Source organism: Apteryx mantelli, chromosome 2 (assembly GCF_036417845.1).
Source record: "Apteryx mantelli isolate bAptMan1 chromosome 2, bAptMan1.hap1, whole genome shotgun sequence".
In the NCBI taxonomy this organism is placed as follows: Eukaryota; Metazoa; Chordata; class Aves; order Apterygiformes; family Apterygidae; genus Apteryx; species Apteryx mantelli.
Window position 1 is genome coordinate 104745652 of NC_089979.1, and position 15294 is coordinate 104760945.

At 37.7% G+C, this 15294-nt stretch overlaps 1 protein-coding gene and 1 long non-coding RNA gene across 7 annotated transcripts in view; one reads left to right on the top strand and one right to left on the bottom strand.

Moving 5' to 3' along the window:
- IKZF1 (IKAROS family zinc finger 1) overlaps positions 1 to 15294 on the bottom strand; it is a 73585-nt gene continuing 58291 nt past the window's right edge. For 3 of the 6 annotated variants that reach the window (XM_067291174.1, XM_067291179.1, XM_067291177.1), the window contains 3 exons: positions 13515 to 13640; positions 8835 to 8969; positions 1 to 4428 (listed from right to left, as the gene is read on the bottom strand). In XM_067291174.1, the coding sequence (XP_067147275.1) occupies positions 3722 to 4428; positions 8835 to 8969; positions 13515 to 13640 (968 nt within the window). In that variant the 3' untranslated portion in view covers positions 1 to 3721. The remainder of the gene's footprint in view (positions 4429 to 8834; positions 8970 to 13514; positions 13641 to 15294) is intronic. The other 3 variants (XM_067291178.1, XM_067291175.1, XM_067291176.1) reach the window with 2 other exon arrangements.
- Positions 4249 to 15294, top strand: part of LOC106492885 (uncharacterized) — a 27236-nt gene continuing 16190 nt past the window's right edge. Inside the window, exons 1-2 of the long non-coding RNA XR_001294076.2 lie at positions 4249 to 4315; positions 11010 to 11116. This is a non-coding gene — a long non-coding RNA (uncharacterized lncRNA). The remainder of the gene's footprint in view (positions 4316 to 11009; positions 11117 to 15294) is intronic.

A 15294-nucleotide genomic window follows, 5' to 3' on the forward strand; every position in this document is an offset into this window, starting at 1 on the left:
TTAATTGCATTTCAAATTTTTATGAAATTCGCTTGATATTTTTTTAAATACAATGTTCTCAAAGAAAAATGAAGTTACAATATAAAATCACAGCAAAAAAAAAAAGTGTGTAAATACAACTTTTCTATTAGAAAAAACAGTGCCGAGGAAGGGTTGGGAAGCAGTTCTTTTCAAAAACAGATATGAAGTTAAAGCCATTCATCATATTCACTCTTTTTAGGGTTGAGCTAAACCATACAGGGTATTGCACCAGCACATAAGGGAGAAAAAGGGAGATAACACTAAACTAGTTTTCTAAGGGCACAGTTTGTTTAGATGTACACACAGAAACAGCCCATTTTAATGTCTTCCTTGCATGTTCATAAATAAAATTATTGAAATATCTGTTGCCAAACAATTTGAAGATGATTTTGTGCAAAACCAAACCAAAACGAACAACAAAAAAGAGTCCCTTTACAAACAAGCTGTTTTGTTTGCTCCTACCTTTTGACTATACCCTCTGATACACTGTATCGTAATAAACTTACTTATACTACTGTACTGTTTAATACAACATCAACATATTGTGTTATAGTATAAATAGGAAAACTCCAGACCCAGGAAACAAATCCACTGTGATTGACAGTGCATCATCATGTGGTACAAACCATTTTTTATATATAGACAGATAGATATAAAAAAAAAAAAAATACACACAACCACAGATACTGGCATGTGCATGTCAACAAGAAAAGTGACACAGAACCTCACACACACACACGTGCATGTGTGCATACAAATGCCAAGGCAGTGAACCCATCCAGTAATCAGAAATTATATTTAAAATATCAATATTTTTTAAACCCATATTTAAAGGCTAAGTCCAAGACAGTTTTAAATTCCACTGGAGCTATGCCTGTTTACATGAATAATAAATGTGGTTTTATTTGTGTTTTTTTTTAAATTTTATTTTAGTTAAAAACAAACAATCCTCCAAATAAGCTCTCCCCCAAAATGAAGGGTAAAAAAAACATGGCATGACATGTATAGTGGCCTAAATCTAAGAGCAGTAGAAAAGTGGTGTAACAGTAATAAAAGCAGCATGTTTCTGTACAGTCTCATCAGATGTCATTGAAGAGGAGCTAAGAAATTACCAAGCCCCTATTGGTCAGACCCACTTGAAAGGTGAGAGGAGGGAAGAACAGATGAATTTATCCTTGCCAACTAAGAAAAATGAAATAATTTAAACTTTAATTGAAAAAAAAAATCTTATCACTGAAAGCCCTTTCTTTGAAGGTCTTCTGCATGTCATGCCTAAGCAACCTATTTAAATGCTACTTCCACGTAGCTGTGTACAGTCTGTTTTGAAGCTGAATCGGTAACAGCCATGATGATGAAATCTTAGCTGGGGCATGATAGTAGCCCACAAATCTTTTGTGGCATTACCCTCCATAATATCTTTGGCTGGAAGGCATCAAGCTGTAATGTCTCTTTTGGTAATTAAGTTATAATACTATGGGAAGGGGTGGTACACAGCACTGGGCCTGTACTTTATACTAGCCCTTTTATTTTTTTGGTGTTGGCGCACTTGTAGGTACTATCCTACCTAATAAGTAATAACTTTCTTTTCACTATTGTAGGTGCATGCATCAGTCTGTGAATGTTCATATACAACATTTGTATCTGGTGACAAAGCTAATAACTATGCAGGCATGCATCGCCTTTCAGTGTAACACCACCACTGCATACCTTTGTTACCCAAGGGAAGTGGCCTATAGTTAGTGTGAAAAGCTAAGGAACTCTCAAAGCATGTATTTGTAATTCAGTATTTCATCAGTAGCTTTCCTCTAACTTCAGTGTTGCTCCTAACTTACACCTGCATAAGTGAAAGCAGAAGGAGGAACTCTGGGTGTTTGTAATACAAATGTATATTAAATATAACTAAGCACATCAAGCCAAATTGTCCTAGGTACAAGCGTTCATGGGTCCATCAAATCTCCTATAATATATATGTGCTTGCAAGTGTTTTTAATACAGACCGTGCAAATGTATTACAAAATTCCAGGTCTTGATGGCTCTATGATTTTGATTATTGGACAATATCCATTTACTAAAGTAGCGTGGCAATATTTATACATTAAGCTAATTGGATGGGTTATTTTTTACAAATGTTGCCCAGGAAATATTCCAGCCCTACTGAGAGATGTTTATGCAGCTGCACAAATTTCTCTGTTGTCCAGTCTTAAACTAGGAGGGTGTTCAGGGAGAGGAATGAGCTATTTGGAAGAGGAAGTTAAGAAGTTAAAAAAAACAAACAAACTTTTTTTTATATCAGCTGTGTTTGGGGTTAAAATCTATTCTTCTTAGAAGTTTTCATCATAACCAAAGTTAAAATATCTGCAGCAGGATGTACCATGGAGAAGGTGCTCAGTAGATTTTTATTGGACTCTGCAAAGTGCTACATTCTCTGGTCTCTATTCAGCAAAACACTGAATATTTAACCTTAAGATTAGTTCTGCTGAAGTAAATATAATTTGAAGAACATGCTAAAATGTTTTGTTGAATAGGAAGCCAGGGTGCTTAGCACCTTTGCAGGGCTTGGTCCCTCATTAAATAGCAAGTACCAGAAAAGGGGAGAAAGCTGCAAATTTTGACTGGGGGGTTTTAATTCAGCTCAGTGATTTAAAAATAATTAGGTGCAACACTTCCAGCTAGAGCCACAAAATCTGCAAGAGGACTTTTTCTGTGCAAGCAGAATGGGAATTTTTCATATATAAAATAGGGACACCTGGATATTTTCCAGGCAGTTTGAAATGATGAAAGATATGTATAAGGAGACATGCCCCGCACATATTTGTAGCTAGTGCTTTCCTCAACTGTACATCATACTTTTCCAAATGACTACAACCTAAAAAAAATTAAATACATCATAACTGTTGTTTATGCAGAGAGAGGAGGTTTGTTTTTAAGAAAAAAGGGGGGTTATTGGATAGGGAGATAAAACATTTATTTAAAGAAAAAAGAGGCAACAAACCCCTTTTCTATATATTAAATGCAATCCGTACTTCACAGAGTGTATTACAAGGGTGTTTCTTATATCTTTCACATACCTACTCTCCTGCCTCATGATACAAATAAGGCATGCCATGACATCAATACAAGCAGCACCCTTGCATGTGAAAATGTTCTACCTTTTACTGCTAAAATAACTCAGGACCCTCTGGCTGGGTTCCAGTCCCACCCCACCAATCTGCAAAGACATCTAGCATGAGGCCCTCCATCTTTAGTTGAGTTTGATCTTCCTAAATGAGCCAAATAATACCAGGAAGTCAGAACATGTACATGTGGTGTAAGAGCCCTTACAAACAGGGCACTCCTGCCTGTCGTGCTCTCATTCGTGCTGTGCACTCTGCGTGTGGATAACAGTTTGGGCAAGGGAGGTTTGCAGGAAGCAACGGTTAAAGGAAAGGGCTTTCAGCTACGTGACTACAAAAGCTCCTACTTACATTACTAAAGGTTTTTGGTCACCAAATATTTTCAATAGAAACTTTAATACTCATTTTAGAAAACTGAGTTGCAATGCACACTACCAAAAGAAAAATCTTTTCTCGTGGGAGGAGATGGCTGAATGTTTGATGTTCTTGTTACTTGTACTGTCTGGTAGACTTGTGCTTTGTTGCTGCTGTTGGTTGTGCAGCTCCAGTAACGCAGCTGCTGAGGCTTGGTCTGTGCTGGAGGAGTTTTAGCTCATGTGGAAACGGTGCTCCCCTCGGGTTATGTGGGAAGAGAATTCATACCTGTCCTGGCTGTGGTAGCCACACATGTTGCATTCAAAAGGGTCGCGGAACCCGTGGCAGCCCATATGGATCGTATACATCACGTGGTCCAAGAAAAGGACTCGACAGTGTTCGCACCTGTAAACTTTCACTTGTTCCCCGTTGCTGCTGATCACTTTGAAAGCATCCTGGGAATTGTCAGTACCTGCCCTCAAGACATCATATTGCCTGTTTTCTTCTTTTATAGATAAGCCATTTCTGGCATGGGGACCTATGTGATTTGTCAGGTAAATTAAACCACTGCGTTCCTCATTATTGCTCTCTGTATCTGTTGAGTCTTGGCAGCTGTTGCTGGGAGAGGCATCCCGTTCGGAGGAGACAGATTTGGCTTTGGAAAGCAGCAACAAGTTTTCCACTGCGCTGTCCTGAGCTGTATGGTTGGAGCGAGTCTGATTGTCCCCGAGAGGTTTGTGGAGCTGATACATGGAGCTGATGACGGGCACCACTTCCGAGCCACCTGGTGGTGTCTGGACAAGGGGACGCAGAGACTCTGCCCCCAGGTAACTGATGGCATTATTAATGGCCTGGTCTATAACATGGGTCTGCATTATCTCATTCTCCTTCTCGTAGTTGGTGGTGGCATCATATGGAAGATCAGACAGACATTTCTCACCTGCATTGAAAAACAGTCAAGAATTAGATGGTTGAGTGCTGCATAATTAAGGAACTGAATATCATGGATTAATAAAACAACAAGAAAAAAGAGCTTAAAAGAGTTGGTCAAATCTGCATTTCAAGTTCACCTGTGGTATTCACAGTTCTCTAATATAGCTGGTCAGAAAACTGGTTGGTGTTTTTTTAACCTGCAAAATAATTTGAGGCTTTTGGCAAAGCATGTGGGTGAAAAGAGATTTTTTAAAATAATCATGTGGGAACTTGTGGGAGTTACAAGCCAAGTGCCTCATACTTTCCTTCTCCTTCCTAACTGGACTCCCTCACCTATCTCCCACCCTGCACTGTGGCATGCCTTTGTGGTTAGTGAAGACCAGCACAGTTACAGGGAGCCTGGCCTTCATGCTTTGGAGCATGAAGCATGGTATCAATTTTTTTCATAAAACATTAAATTTTTAGACTGGAAAATGCATGTTTTAGTTTTAGACATTGTTTCTTACAAATAACCCACATGAATAATGTGTGCATAAATCATTTGGGGGAAAAAATCAAGCTAATCAAAACCTTAATTTTTCATATTGCAATCTCCCCCCACACACACCTTTTTTTCTTTTAAAGAAGCCATATGTTAGACACATTATGAAAAGCTCCACATGTTCGTTCCTAGAAATTTTGTGTCAAAAAGTATAATCTACATGAGCAGCGAAGAGGCATGGAAAAATTTTAACTGCACTTGTAGTTGGAAGATATTTTTCCAGTCAGGTAAAAAGCCATTCATAGAGCAAGATTACTTGTTACTTGTAATTTCAAATCTGATTTGCGATGCCTTATAAAGGGAACTTTGCGTTTTTTTTTAAATCAGATAGCATTAAGGTATTTCTGGCTGTATACCCCAGTATTGAATGCTGAGTATCACTAGTATTTCTGAAAATTTCTCAATAGGTAACAGTAAGCAAAACCTAGAAAGTAAGAGTTGGGAGTGAGAAATAAAAAAAAGCATTTAAAAGCAAAGATGCTGATTTTATGATCCTGAATAGTCTTCTCAAACAGTATTTGTAAACTATCATCATCAACATTATTAGCAGGCCTCTAATAAACCTATGCAAATGCAAAGGGATGAAAAATTCCTGCATGTTCCCAGGGACTATGAATAGCACATTATTTATGGTCTGGATGAGTTAGCTCTGCAGGTTTTGGGAAACTCACTGGAAGCCACAAACACCTCTAGAAGGTTTGTAGTGCTGTCACTATTTCCTAGACAACATGGTATTTGCTTGTTGACCTTAAAAAGGAGAAGATTCTCCCCTCCTTTTCCCTAAAATTCCCAACATATAAATGACCCTATAAAATATATGTTAATTTGTCATTTTTTACAAGAAATGGTAACAGTAGCATGGAAAATTTACTTGAAGTGCTGCAAAATGAATTTATCAACAATTTCCCACCCATTTTTTTTACCCAAAAAAAATATTCAAGGTCAACGAAGAGCAAGAGCACAGACTAGAAAGCTTTTGGCATCAAATCTTCCAGTGACAGGGCTAAAGTGCAGGAAGTCCTGCTATCTCCATTTTCCAGAAAACATGCTTGCACACTAGTTTGTCCATGCTCTACAAGCAAAGAAAAAAATAATGCTCTTAACATTGCATAAAGTTCTCAAGGGATGTAGAGTTTAGACATCTTCTAGCTACTACAGTGCATGACCTACTACTTATTCTTGTTTACTTTCCCTATTATTCTGCCAATTTGAGCACCCCACTAGTGGGGTGCATTTTTTTCAGATTTACCCTTTCTAATGCTATAGTTTTCAGGCAGAGTTTAAGGCTGAAGTTTCAAAATAGGCCCTGTAAGAGACTCCTGGATATTTGGAAAAACTCTCTTAGTACTAATGTATTCCTTTGACTCAATGAGGGAAAAACAAGTCAAAATCATTTGTATTCCACGTGCACTATATATCACTGAAAAGTTGGACTGCTCTTCATTATACACAACATTTTGGACATCCAGAAGGCATAATTTTAATAGCTATTTCTTAGGTAGTATTTGCTTTACATAGCATAACTAGTTGATGGACAAAGAGAATCAACCGCTCATAAGAAAAATTTGTTTCCAGGCAGAACTGTCTGAAACACACACAAATGTGAGGTAGGCAGGTATCATTTCTGTATCTGGGAAATGCAGATAATACTTGCACTCATTAAAAATAATAGCTGATTTTTGTGGTTATTAGAGCATAAGTAAATTAAACTGCTAATGGTTTGATGCACTTCCAGCTTCACACTGTTCAGGGTTCTGCAGCAGGTACCTAAATAGGAACTGCAAATGTACTTCAGTGCATGCAGGCTTTTTTATTTTTTTCCTCTCTGTTTTCTCTGCGGCCTATTGTTTTAACATGATAAACGTGTCAATCTCACTTGCAGTTCTCATCCTCTACTTTAAAAGACTCAGTTCTGCTTTCAGACTTGGGAGCTATTCCAGTTTGGAAAGCAGGTTGCCACATAAGAGGGCTTCAAGAGCACTTTTGCTGTCAAAGAATTTTACAGATAATTGACTTAATTTATTTGGTGAACAATCTCAGTTTTGAAAGGTAATGGATTTAGCCTTGAGAACAACACATGGAGCAGCAGACAAACTTTCTCTTATGTGGAGGATGCCATTTGCTCCTTCTCCCTGGAATTCATCATGGGGATTGGGACAATGTGGTGGGCTACAGGAGCAGTGAATATGGCTCATTCCCCAAAAGCTCTCCTTGCCAGCAGCCCCAGTCTTATGTTAATCAGGGATTTACCTATTACATGAAGCAGCAGGTGAGGAGTGGAAAGGAAAGGATTTGGGGGCACGTGCTTGTCAGAAAAGTCCGTCTTTTTGAAGATTAGCAAATTTCCATAAATATCTGCTCGTCAGTATGTTGTCTTCCTACACCGCACCCTGAATAATTAACTGACAGGAAAATCTGCCCTCCTAAGGCTTGTAGTTAAACTGGCTGTCTACTGTTTCTCAGTGTGAAAAGAGAAAAAGAGCATGAAAAAAGCTAGTCCGCACCCACAGCTACATCGCATATAGGATATTTGCTAGTATCTTTTAAATTTTAACACTTCTGGTCTTCCTGGAATTTTCAAAGAATTAGTGTTTTTGCCTAACACAGTCAGTTACTAGGGTGTCTAAATGAATCTGATTTGCCTCACATAGTTGATATATTTTTGCTAACTACCTCTACTACAACTTTTGTCCTTCATTTTGTAAGTGTTGGCATTTTTTACCCTTGACCACTTCCTACAATTGTTGCCTTTGGACTTGAAGGCAATCTTTGACTTTCATTTCAAACTTTTTGTTCCACCTCCTGACATAACTGAGATTCCCCTTTCCTCATCCCAAAAATACTGATTTTCCTTTCAGCTTTATGTCCTTCTTGAAGAAAGTATATTTGGAATTCTTGTCCAATAAACTGGTCTTTTTTGCCTTGACTTTTGACTGAAGACCTTCTTAATGTATGTTTTTTTCAAAGCCTTTGGTTTTCTCCAACCATCTCCTATAGAACCATATTATAAATGAATGTAGAAAGAATTATAAAAAAATCCAGCTAGATGTGCGTGTATGCTGTCATCTGACCTCCCATGTTTTGATTCATTTAAGACTAATTCTACATAGCTGATAAAATATTGTCTATGGATCTGACTATTACAAAACCGATCCAATCATTACTTGGTACAAGGCATACCAAATAGAACAAAATACGTATAGCCTCCATTTTTTCTTGTTAAGACAAGGAAACGTCTATTAGGAAGGACAAAATGCAAATGGCTATGAAGTTATTTTACAGCTGCAATGTTGCACTGCTTATCGTATGAACCCAAAGATCTTTTATTTTGTGTCTTATTCTCAGATCCATGTATATTTAGTTCCATGATCATTATGGCCTAAAAAAGTATACAGTCTTTGTGAAGGGGTGAACAGGATTATCCAGCCTATGCTCAGCTATTCACAAATGCTTTCACATATACCAATATGCACAGATCTGGATCTCATCCAAGAAATTAATAAAAATAACCCTGAACATGTGGTCAAATGCTTTCCCAATAAGAAACCTATATTTCTAGGGCAATCTTGAGGTTCTTAAGGCAACCTCAAGAACCTAACCAGATCTTCTAAAGATCAGGTTCAGAAGCAGTAGAAAAAGATAGGAAGACTTAAAATAGATCCCTAGATGTGGCAAATTAAACATATAGAAATGCATACTGGGGAAACACTTTTTTTTCCCCAACACATCCCTGTACCTGCTTCTATTGAGATAAATATTGCTAATTTAGTAAAACAAGTAAAATCATAAAACAAGAGTGAAAATCCTGTGGATTTTGGGGGGGATTTTGCTTTGTTTTGTTTTTTAGGAGACAGCAAACGTTTAACTCTTACCAACAAATTTCTGAGGCATAGAGCTCTTACGTTTGGCGACGTTACTTGCTAGTCTATCCAGCACGAGGGATCTTTCTGACCCTATCTTGCACAGGTCTTCAGCCATTTCACTCTGGTTAGTTTCCTCTTTTATGACTGAAATCAAATGACATCAGAAGGGTTAGGCACGCTTGTTCCATTTTAATGGAACTATCCTCTTCAGATTATTATTTCTTAGCTAATATCTTTTAGCTCCCAAACAGCTGGAAGCAGGAGCTCACCCCTACAGACACAGGCCAGTTCTGACTCCTTACCACAAAGACCCTTATGCTGAATAATCCATAAACATGCTCATGCTTCCCTCATTTAGGACACAAAAATAAGAGTGCAAATGTACGGCATCGGACTGTAGGGAACATGATCACACCACACTTGTCCTACAGCCACCCTGCACTGGCATGAGCACAGGGCAATGAAGAATGAGGTCCTAAAATGATACTGGGCACCAAGCAGCCCACCTTTTCACCCTCCCACCCCCACCCTGTCCCGCTGCACCTCTCCCAGTGGAAGAGCCTCGGTGATTATTGCTTCTTTAGCAGGAACAATGGGCAAACCTATGGACTCCTGTAGTCATAAATATTTTTGCATGCTACACCAACCCTCCTCCCCTTCTTTTTTTCCCTAGTAGATATTGCCATACTTCCTTGATGCAGTTTTAGACCGTAAATGACAATTTTAGCTAAATTACTAACCACACTTCTATAGTGGAGCACTGACTTCTTATACTCAAACCTGTTTGCTAACCTCCTGCTGCTGCTAAGACACTTTAGGATTAGGAAGGAACTTAGCAAAGGGAGTCTTAGCTATGAGGCTCTAAGAAAAAGAGACTATGTATTTCACTTCAGCACTTCCTTGCAGAAGCAGAAGGTATGCATGAAAATGCATTGTAAAAGCAATGGCTCTGGAAAATGTATGGAAAAGTATTTCTGAATTTCAGTATTTAAAGAACATATAATATGTGTTGAGATCACTGCACAATTCATTTTCTTGGAAGGGAAGTGAGGGAAAGGGAGTTAATTTTATTCTTGCCTGCTACTAGGACATGGATATTTTACCTGAACTTGTGTGTTGGTGTTAAAGTGAGAAGAAAAAGATAATTTGTAGATGTTGATTCTGCAAGCTATTTCAGTTAGGTGTACCACTTTGCTACCTGTTGCTGCCTATGCCTGCTGAAAATGTTTATCACTGCATTTACTCCATTTAGAGGTGAGAAAGGTTCACAGAACCCATTACTCTTGTACCTGACTGCTTCTCACTAGTTAGAGCCGCTACACTGGTTGCTTCGTAAGAGGCTTCATGAGAGGAACATGCAATTCCTGTGCAAGGTTATTTTGGCAATTTGTCATTGTCATTTTAAAAGCATGACTGTGAAAGTTTCATTGCTCCTGAAAGATGCCAAATCAGGCTCTGCTGGATAACTGGAAAGAGCAGGCCAAGTATCGCAGACAAGAATATTCCTGCAGTACCAAACAGAAGACTGTACGAGTAGCTTTTAATTCACTGCTGCAGCAGAACATACTGCAGTGACAAGAAGTCGCACGTAATTAGGCCTCAGCCCATTAAGATGCTAAAGATTTGTGACTAACACAAGATGTGAACAGAATTTGGTAGCAAAAGTGCAGGATAGTAGAGGATATTGATGGTGTCTAGTCTTCATTAAACAGGCAAGTACCAGCACCTTGTGCTGGCTAAGGCTTCCAGCTGCTATTTCAGGAAGAGACTTACAGAGAATATTTTACAGCAGCCAGTTTAACAGTGAAAAAAACCATAATATTTGTAGTTGAAAGCTGAAAGGATCAAGAAGTAACTGTTTAGGATATAACAACATTCCATTTCAAATCAGTTCCAGACAGGGTAAATTATGGCTTCACCATCACTCAAACTTTTAATATTGCAAATTTAAAAACTGCAATAAAAAAGGGAAAATTTGAATTACATACTAATTTCCAGCCTTCGCAACAGAAAACACAAGAAATTTGCCACCAACCTGTTAACTATTTTTCAGTAATTTGGTTGCTGCAAACTGGAAAAAAATACTTATTTTATCTTCCAAATGATAATCCACAAGTTACTGAAGAATTGTAATTGACCATTTTTAAACTTCATAAACTATTTCTTCTCTGTTATTTTATATAGATCTTAGAAAGACCTCACCAGGCTTCTACTGAACTCAAATGAAAAACTTCAATTAATATCTCTAAGAGAAGAACTCCATATGAACGATGCGATTCTAGTTCTCTAAAGTAAGAATTTTGCCATTTAAACCATAAGATTTTGAATTTCGGGCTGAATCTCCTTCTCTTAAAGAAAGCAAACAAAAAGTTAAAATATAATACAATGTCTTGTTCCCTTCCTTACTCCTCTTTGCTGGCTTTTTCCTTTATATAAGTACTTTTCCCATGAGCTGATGGAAAGCTTTTTCCAATTTAGATCCTTTCAGCTGACTTCTTTTTTCAATAAGCATTGCACAAAATATTAAAAAAAGCTATAAAAAGCAATCCTGCTGTAGCAGAACACCAAAGTAGATGTCTTAACAGATTTTTGTACCAACATTTTTGAGTCTGAAAAACAAAAGGGACCTAACTATGACTGTAATAGCTCCATATCAAACCCTGAAACACCATGAAAACAGTAGTAGTTCTTGCAAGTAAGCTCTGCGTGCTTTTCTAAATATAATACAGAATATATTTAAAAATTCCAGGACACCAACTGATGCTGAACTGTTGCATTGTACATTTTCCTTTTTGTGTTTATAAAGGAAATCAGGTGAACAGGAAAAAAGGTATATATAGTCAGGACTACCCTGTTTGCAATGAAGTAAAACAGATCGTTTAGAAAGCAAAATACTAAGAAAAAATGCCGGACAGTTTTGTTTTTAGAAAGATGAAGAACTGATTTATTAACTGGGTAGTAATACTTCTCTCTTCTCTTTTAAGAGTGAAATCCTCTGCCAAATATAGAGGCTAAAACCAGAAGCTAATCCCTTAATTTGTTTCTGATTTGTTAAAGCACTCCTATTATACCTAATAGGAATATGTATGATACTTTCTGTATATGCAAGGGAGAAATAATTCTTCCAAAGCATTCATGAATTCACCAAGTTTTCACCTCACTGACAGATATGCAGTCCTCAGCTACTGTAAACATCTTTTTATTTTCTGTCATGGTTTGCTATAACCAACGTTCTATCTCTAAAAATTTTAAATTATTTCTTATTAAAGTTTATGACATTTCTTGTTCGCTAAGATTTTAGTAGTAGTTTAGATAGTTGTTTGCACCAGTTTTTGTGTTTTGCATGCAGGCATTTCAAACCCATGTGCCAGACACTGAAAATTTTAATCCCAGACAGAATATTTGCTTCTAAATCCTATCACCTCTTTGTGGAATAAATATTGCTGCCTACAGTATATTACTTTGAGCTTTCTATTTATATATTCTCCAGCCCCTCAGTAAAATTAGAAGGGGCGGTGCTCTAACGCTGTCTGTCAGAAGAATCTCAGATGCATTCACTGCTATCATTATGTGCATATACTTTACATTATCTGATAACATGTAAAAACATATTCAGGTTCTGTCCAGATATACAATATTAAATGAGGCATCATTGCAAATAGGTCAGAAAGAAACTTCCATTTTGTCATTTGACAAACTGAATAAAATATACTGACAGGATCAAAAAGGTATGCAAGAAATGTAACTTACTGAATGGGCTACAACCTTTAACTCTACCACAGGTGCTGGATCTTATATTCGCCATCTAAAATTGTATGCGCAATGGGATTCTGTATGGCTACTTACTGTGATCAATCCCACGCAGCTCTTTAGGGCCTTTATTAAAAAAAAAAAAACAAAAAAACCCCAACCCAATATCTGCTTTTTCAATTTCTGGGCATAGTTTTAGATTCTCCAGGAGGTGGACTTTACCTTCATGATAAGCCCAGTCACTCAGAGAAGCATGACCCCTCTGTCCCCCAATTTTGTTTTACATGGAAATTTGTTTGTTAAAGAAGCCTGTCCAAAAATTATTACCCTCTCTGGACTGTCTCAGTCAAACTGGCTAAATTAAATCCCTCTGTCTTCCTGCCCTCTTGCTTGGAAGCATGAAATCAAAGATAGATGGCTCATCCTTGTCACATGAATTGGTCTCAGTGTTCAAGTAAGTCCATTAAGCTGTGCCTGGGAAGGGGCAATACATAGGGGATACAAAATGCAGAAGATTCTCCAGCCCCAGAACTGATATTAACACTTGATTAGGAATACATCCACAAAAGTATTGCAGTATAGGACTCAAGCAAAAGGTGCTGAGATGATGTAGTCACACTCTAGTCTTGAGATGGTGAACTGAAATGTTTCAGGTCTTGCAAGTGTTGTACTATATACCTGAGCTTTACTTTGGCTTTTTGTTTGAGCTAAGCAAAGCAAGATAAAAGCCAAACATTTATCAAATATAGACTAGATCCATATGCAGTATCATATATGTGTGTGTGTGTGTGTGTGTGTGTGTGTGTGTATGTAATATCCAACCTCCCTAACACAGAAGCTGCCTCATATGGTACTACTGTTCCTTTGGCACTCCTTTTACTAAGTACATCTGAGGAGAGCGTTAATCCTAGAACAGGCACTTCAGCTGCATGCTATTACCTGAATAAAGGCTGCTTGAGATACTCATGGTTTGCAGGTAGTTATGACAGCGTTCTTTATGTTCTTCCAAAGAGCTGCGCTGCTTATAGCTGCGACCGCAGTATCCACATTTATGGGGTTTGCCAACTGCAGAAAATACAATTGAGAGATTCAGATTAGGTATTCAACAACATATTAACAATGGTAAAACAACAACAAGAAAAAAACCCACCCCGAAGAAACCTGTACTGTGGTGAACTGAAGACAGAGTTTGGCTATTTAGAAAAATAATGGAAAACCAGTTGTAGATATCTTTTCATCAACAAGCCAGTTCTGTGGGTGCTGCAAGCTGATTTCAGATGTTTCACATCAGATAAAGACTGCGACATTAAATCTTCAAAAACAGTATCTACAAGAGTTAGAAACTGAGACACCTTCAAAGATCTGAGTAGAGATACTCAAATGCCTAGCTGCCACAGAGACTGCTAACAAGGAAGGCCAGCAATGAAAACTGTTTTTGTAGGTAGACACCTGTCTGCTACTGGAGGTTAATTCTGCTGTAACAAGAAGTAGCTCAACCCCTTGAGTAGAGCGTTAGATTTCACAGGCTTTCTTGTTCTCTATTTCTGGAAATTCAAGAGAAATGGCATGACTAAAGTTTTTCTATATTACAATGATGAGATTCAGCCAGTTCCAGGAATTTCACAGTAAAAAACATGGTTTCATGGACTTCTGGACCCAAATTTTCTGTCTTAACATGAAAAGACTGTCAGTTTTTATGTGAGTTCATAGTTTTAGATGGTCACACAGCCTAACCTTTGAATTTTATTTACAAATTCTCAGATGAAAATCAGACTCAGACATCCAAATTTTATTATATGTATTGATGGCAATTTGCTAGTTTTATTGGAACTAATCAAAACCCATATTTACATAGTGTCTCTTTACCTAGGAAATTCTAAGAGTTTGTTGGAAGTATCTAGGGGTAGTTTCATGTACACATGAAAAATTATGATTAAAATTGCACTACTACTAAAATCAGTAGAGGAGAGGGGAAAAAAAAAAATAAACATGTGTTTTCCTAAACCAAGTCAGGATCCAAAAGGACAAGAGGACATGTGGGACCAACACATCATTTAATGTGTGTTAGAAAAATTGCCTTAGTTTTGCACAAGACACAGATGTCACTTGCCAAGCTCCCCTTGCACTACTCAACTATTGTCCCAAAGCCAAATTTCACATGTAAAGTTACTGGCATCAGGTCCTGCAAGTTTGTCTTGGAGGTCTCCTATCCAAATAACAATTTGCATTTCCAGCTTAGCCTGGAAGATTGGATGAGACTATGGGCTGACTTAAAGGTTCTTTAGAGGTGCTAAATTGGATTTGCTTCACAGAAGGTTTGTGACTATGGCTTTTTTTTCAAACAATGAGAGGTTCACGTTAATAGAAAAGCCCAAGTATGTAACAATATTTATTCAGATATTACTGTTGAGAGAAAACACTGAAAGCCTCTAGTAGAGTCCTCTAATTTAGAGTGTCATCTCTCCTTCTCCTCCTCACCCTTTTGCTCTCAATGTACTTGTAAAAACAAGGTGCAGCAAACAACTACTGCTAAATGCTGTAGGTGGTATTTACTCCTTATGCAGAGAATCGCTACCAGATTGAAGGGTTTTGAGATTTCATGACTTTAAACCTCCCATGTTTACAGCATATGTTGTCTCTGCATGTGGATAAATTACACCCAAACCCCAAAACGTTCCACACCTTTCATTCACATCAGCAGTTCCACGAAATGGATTAC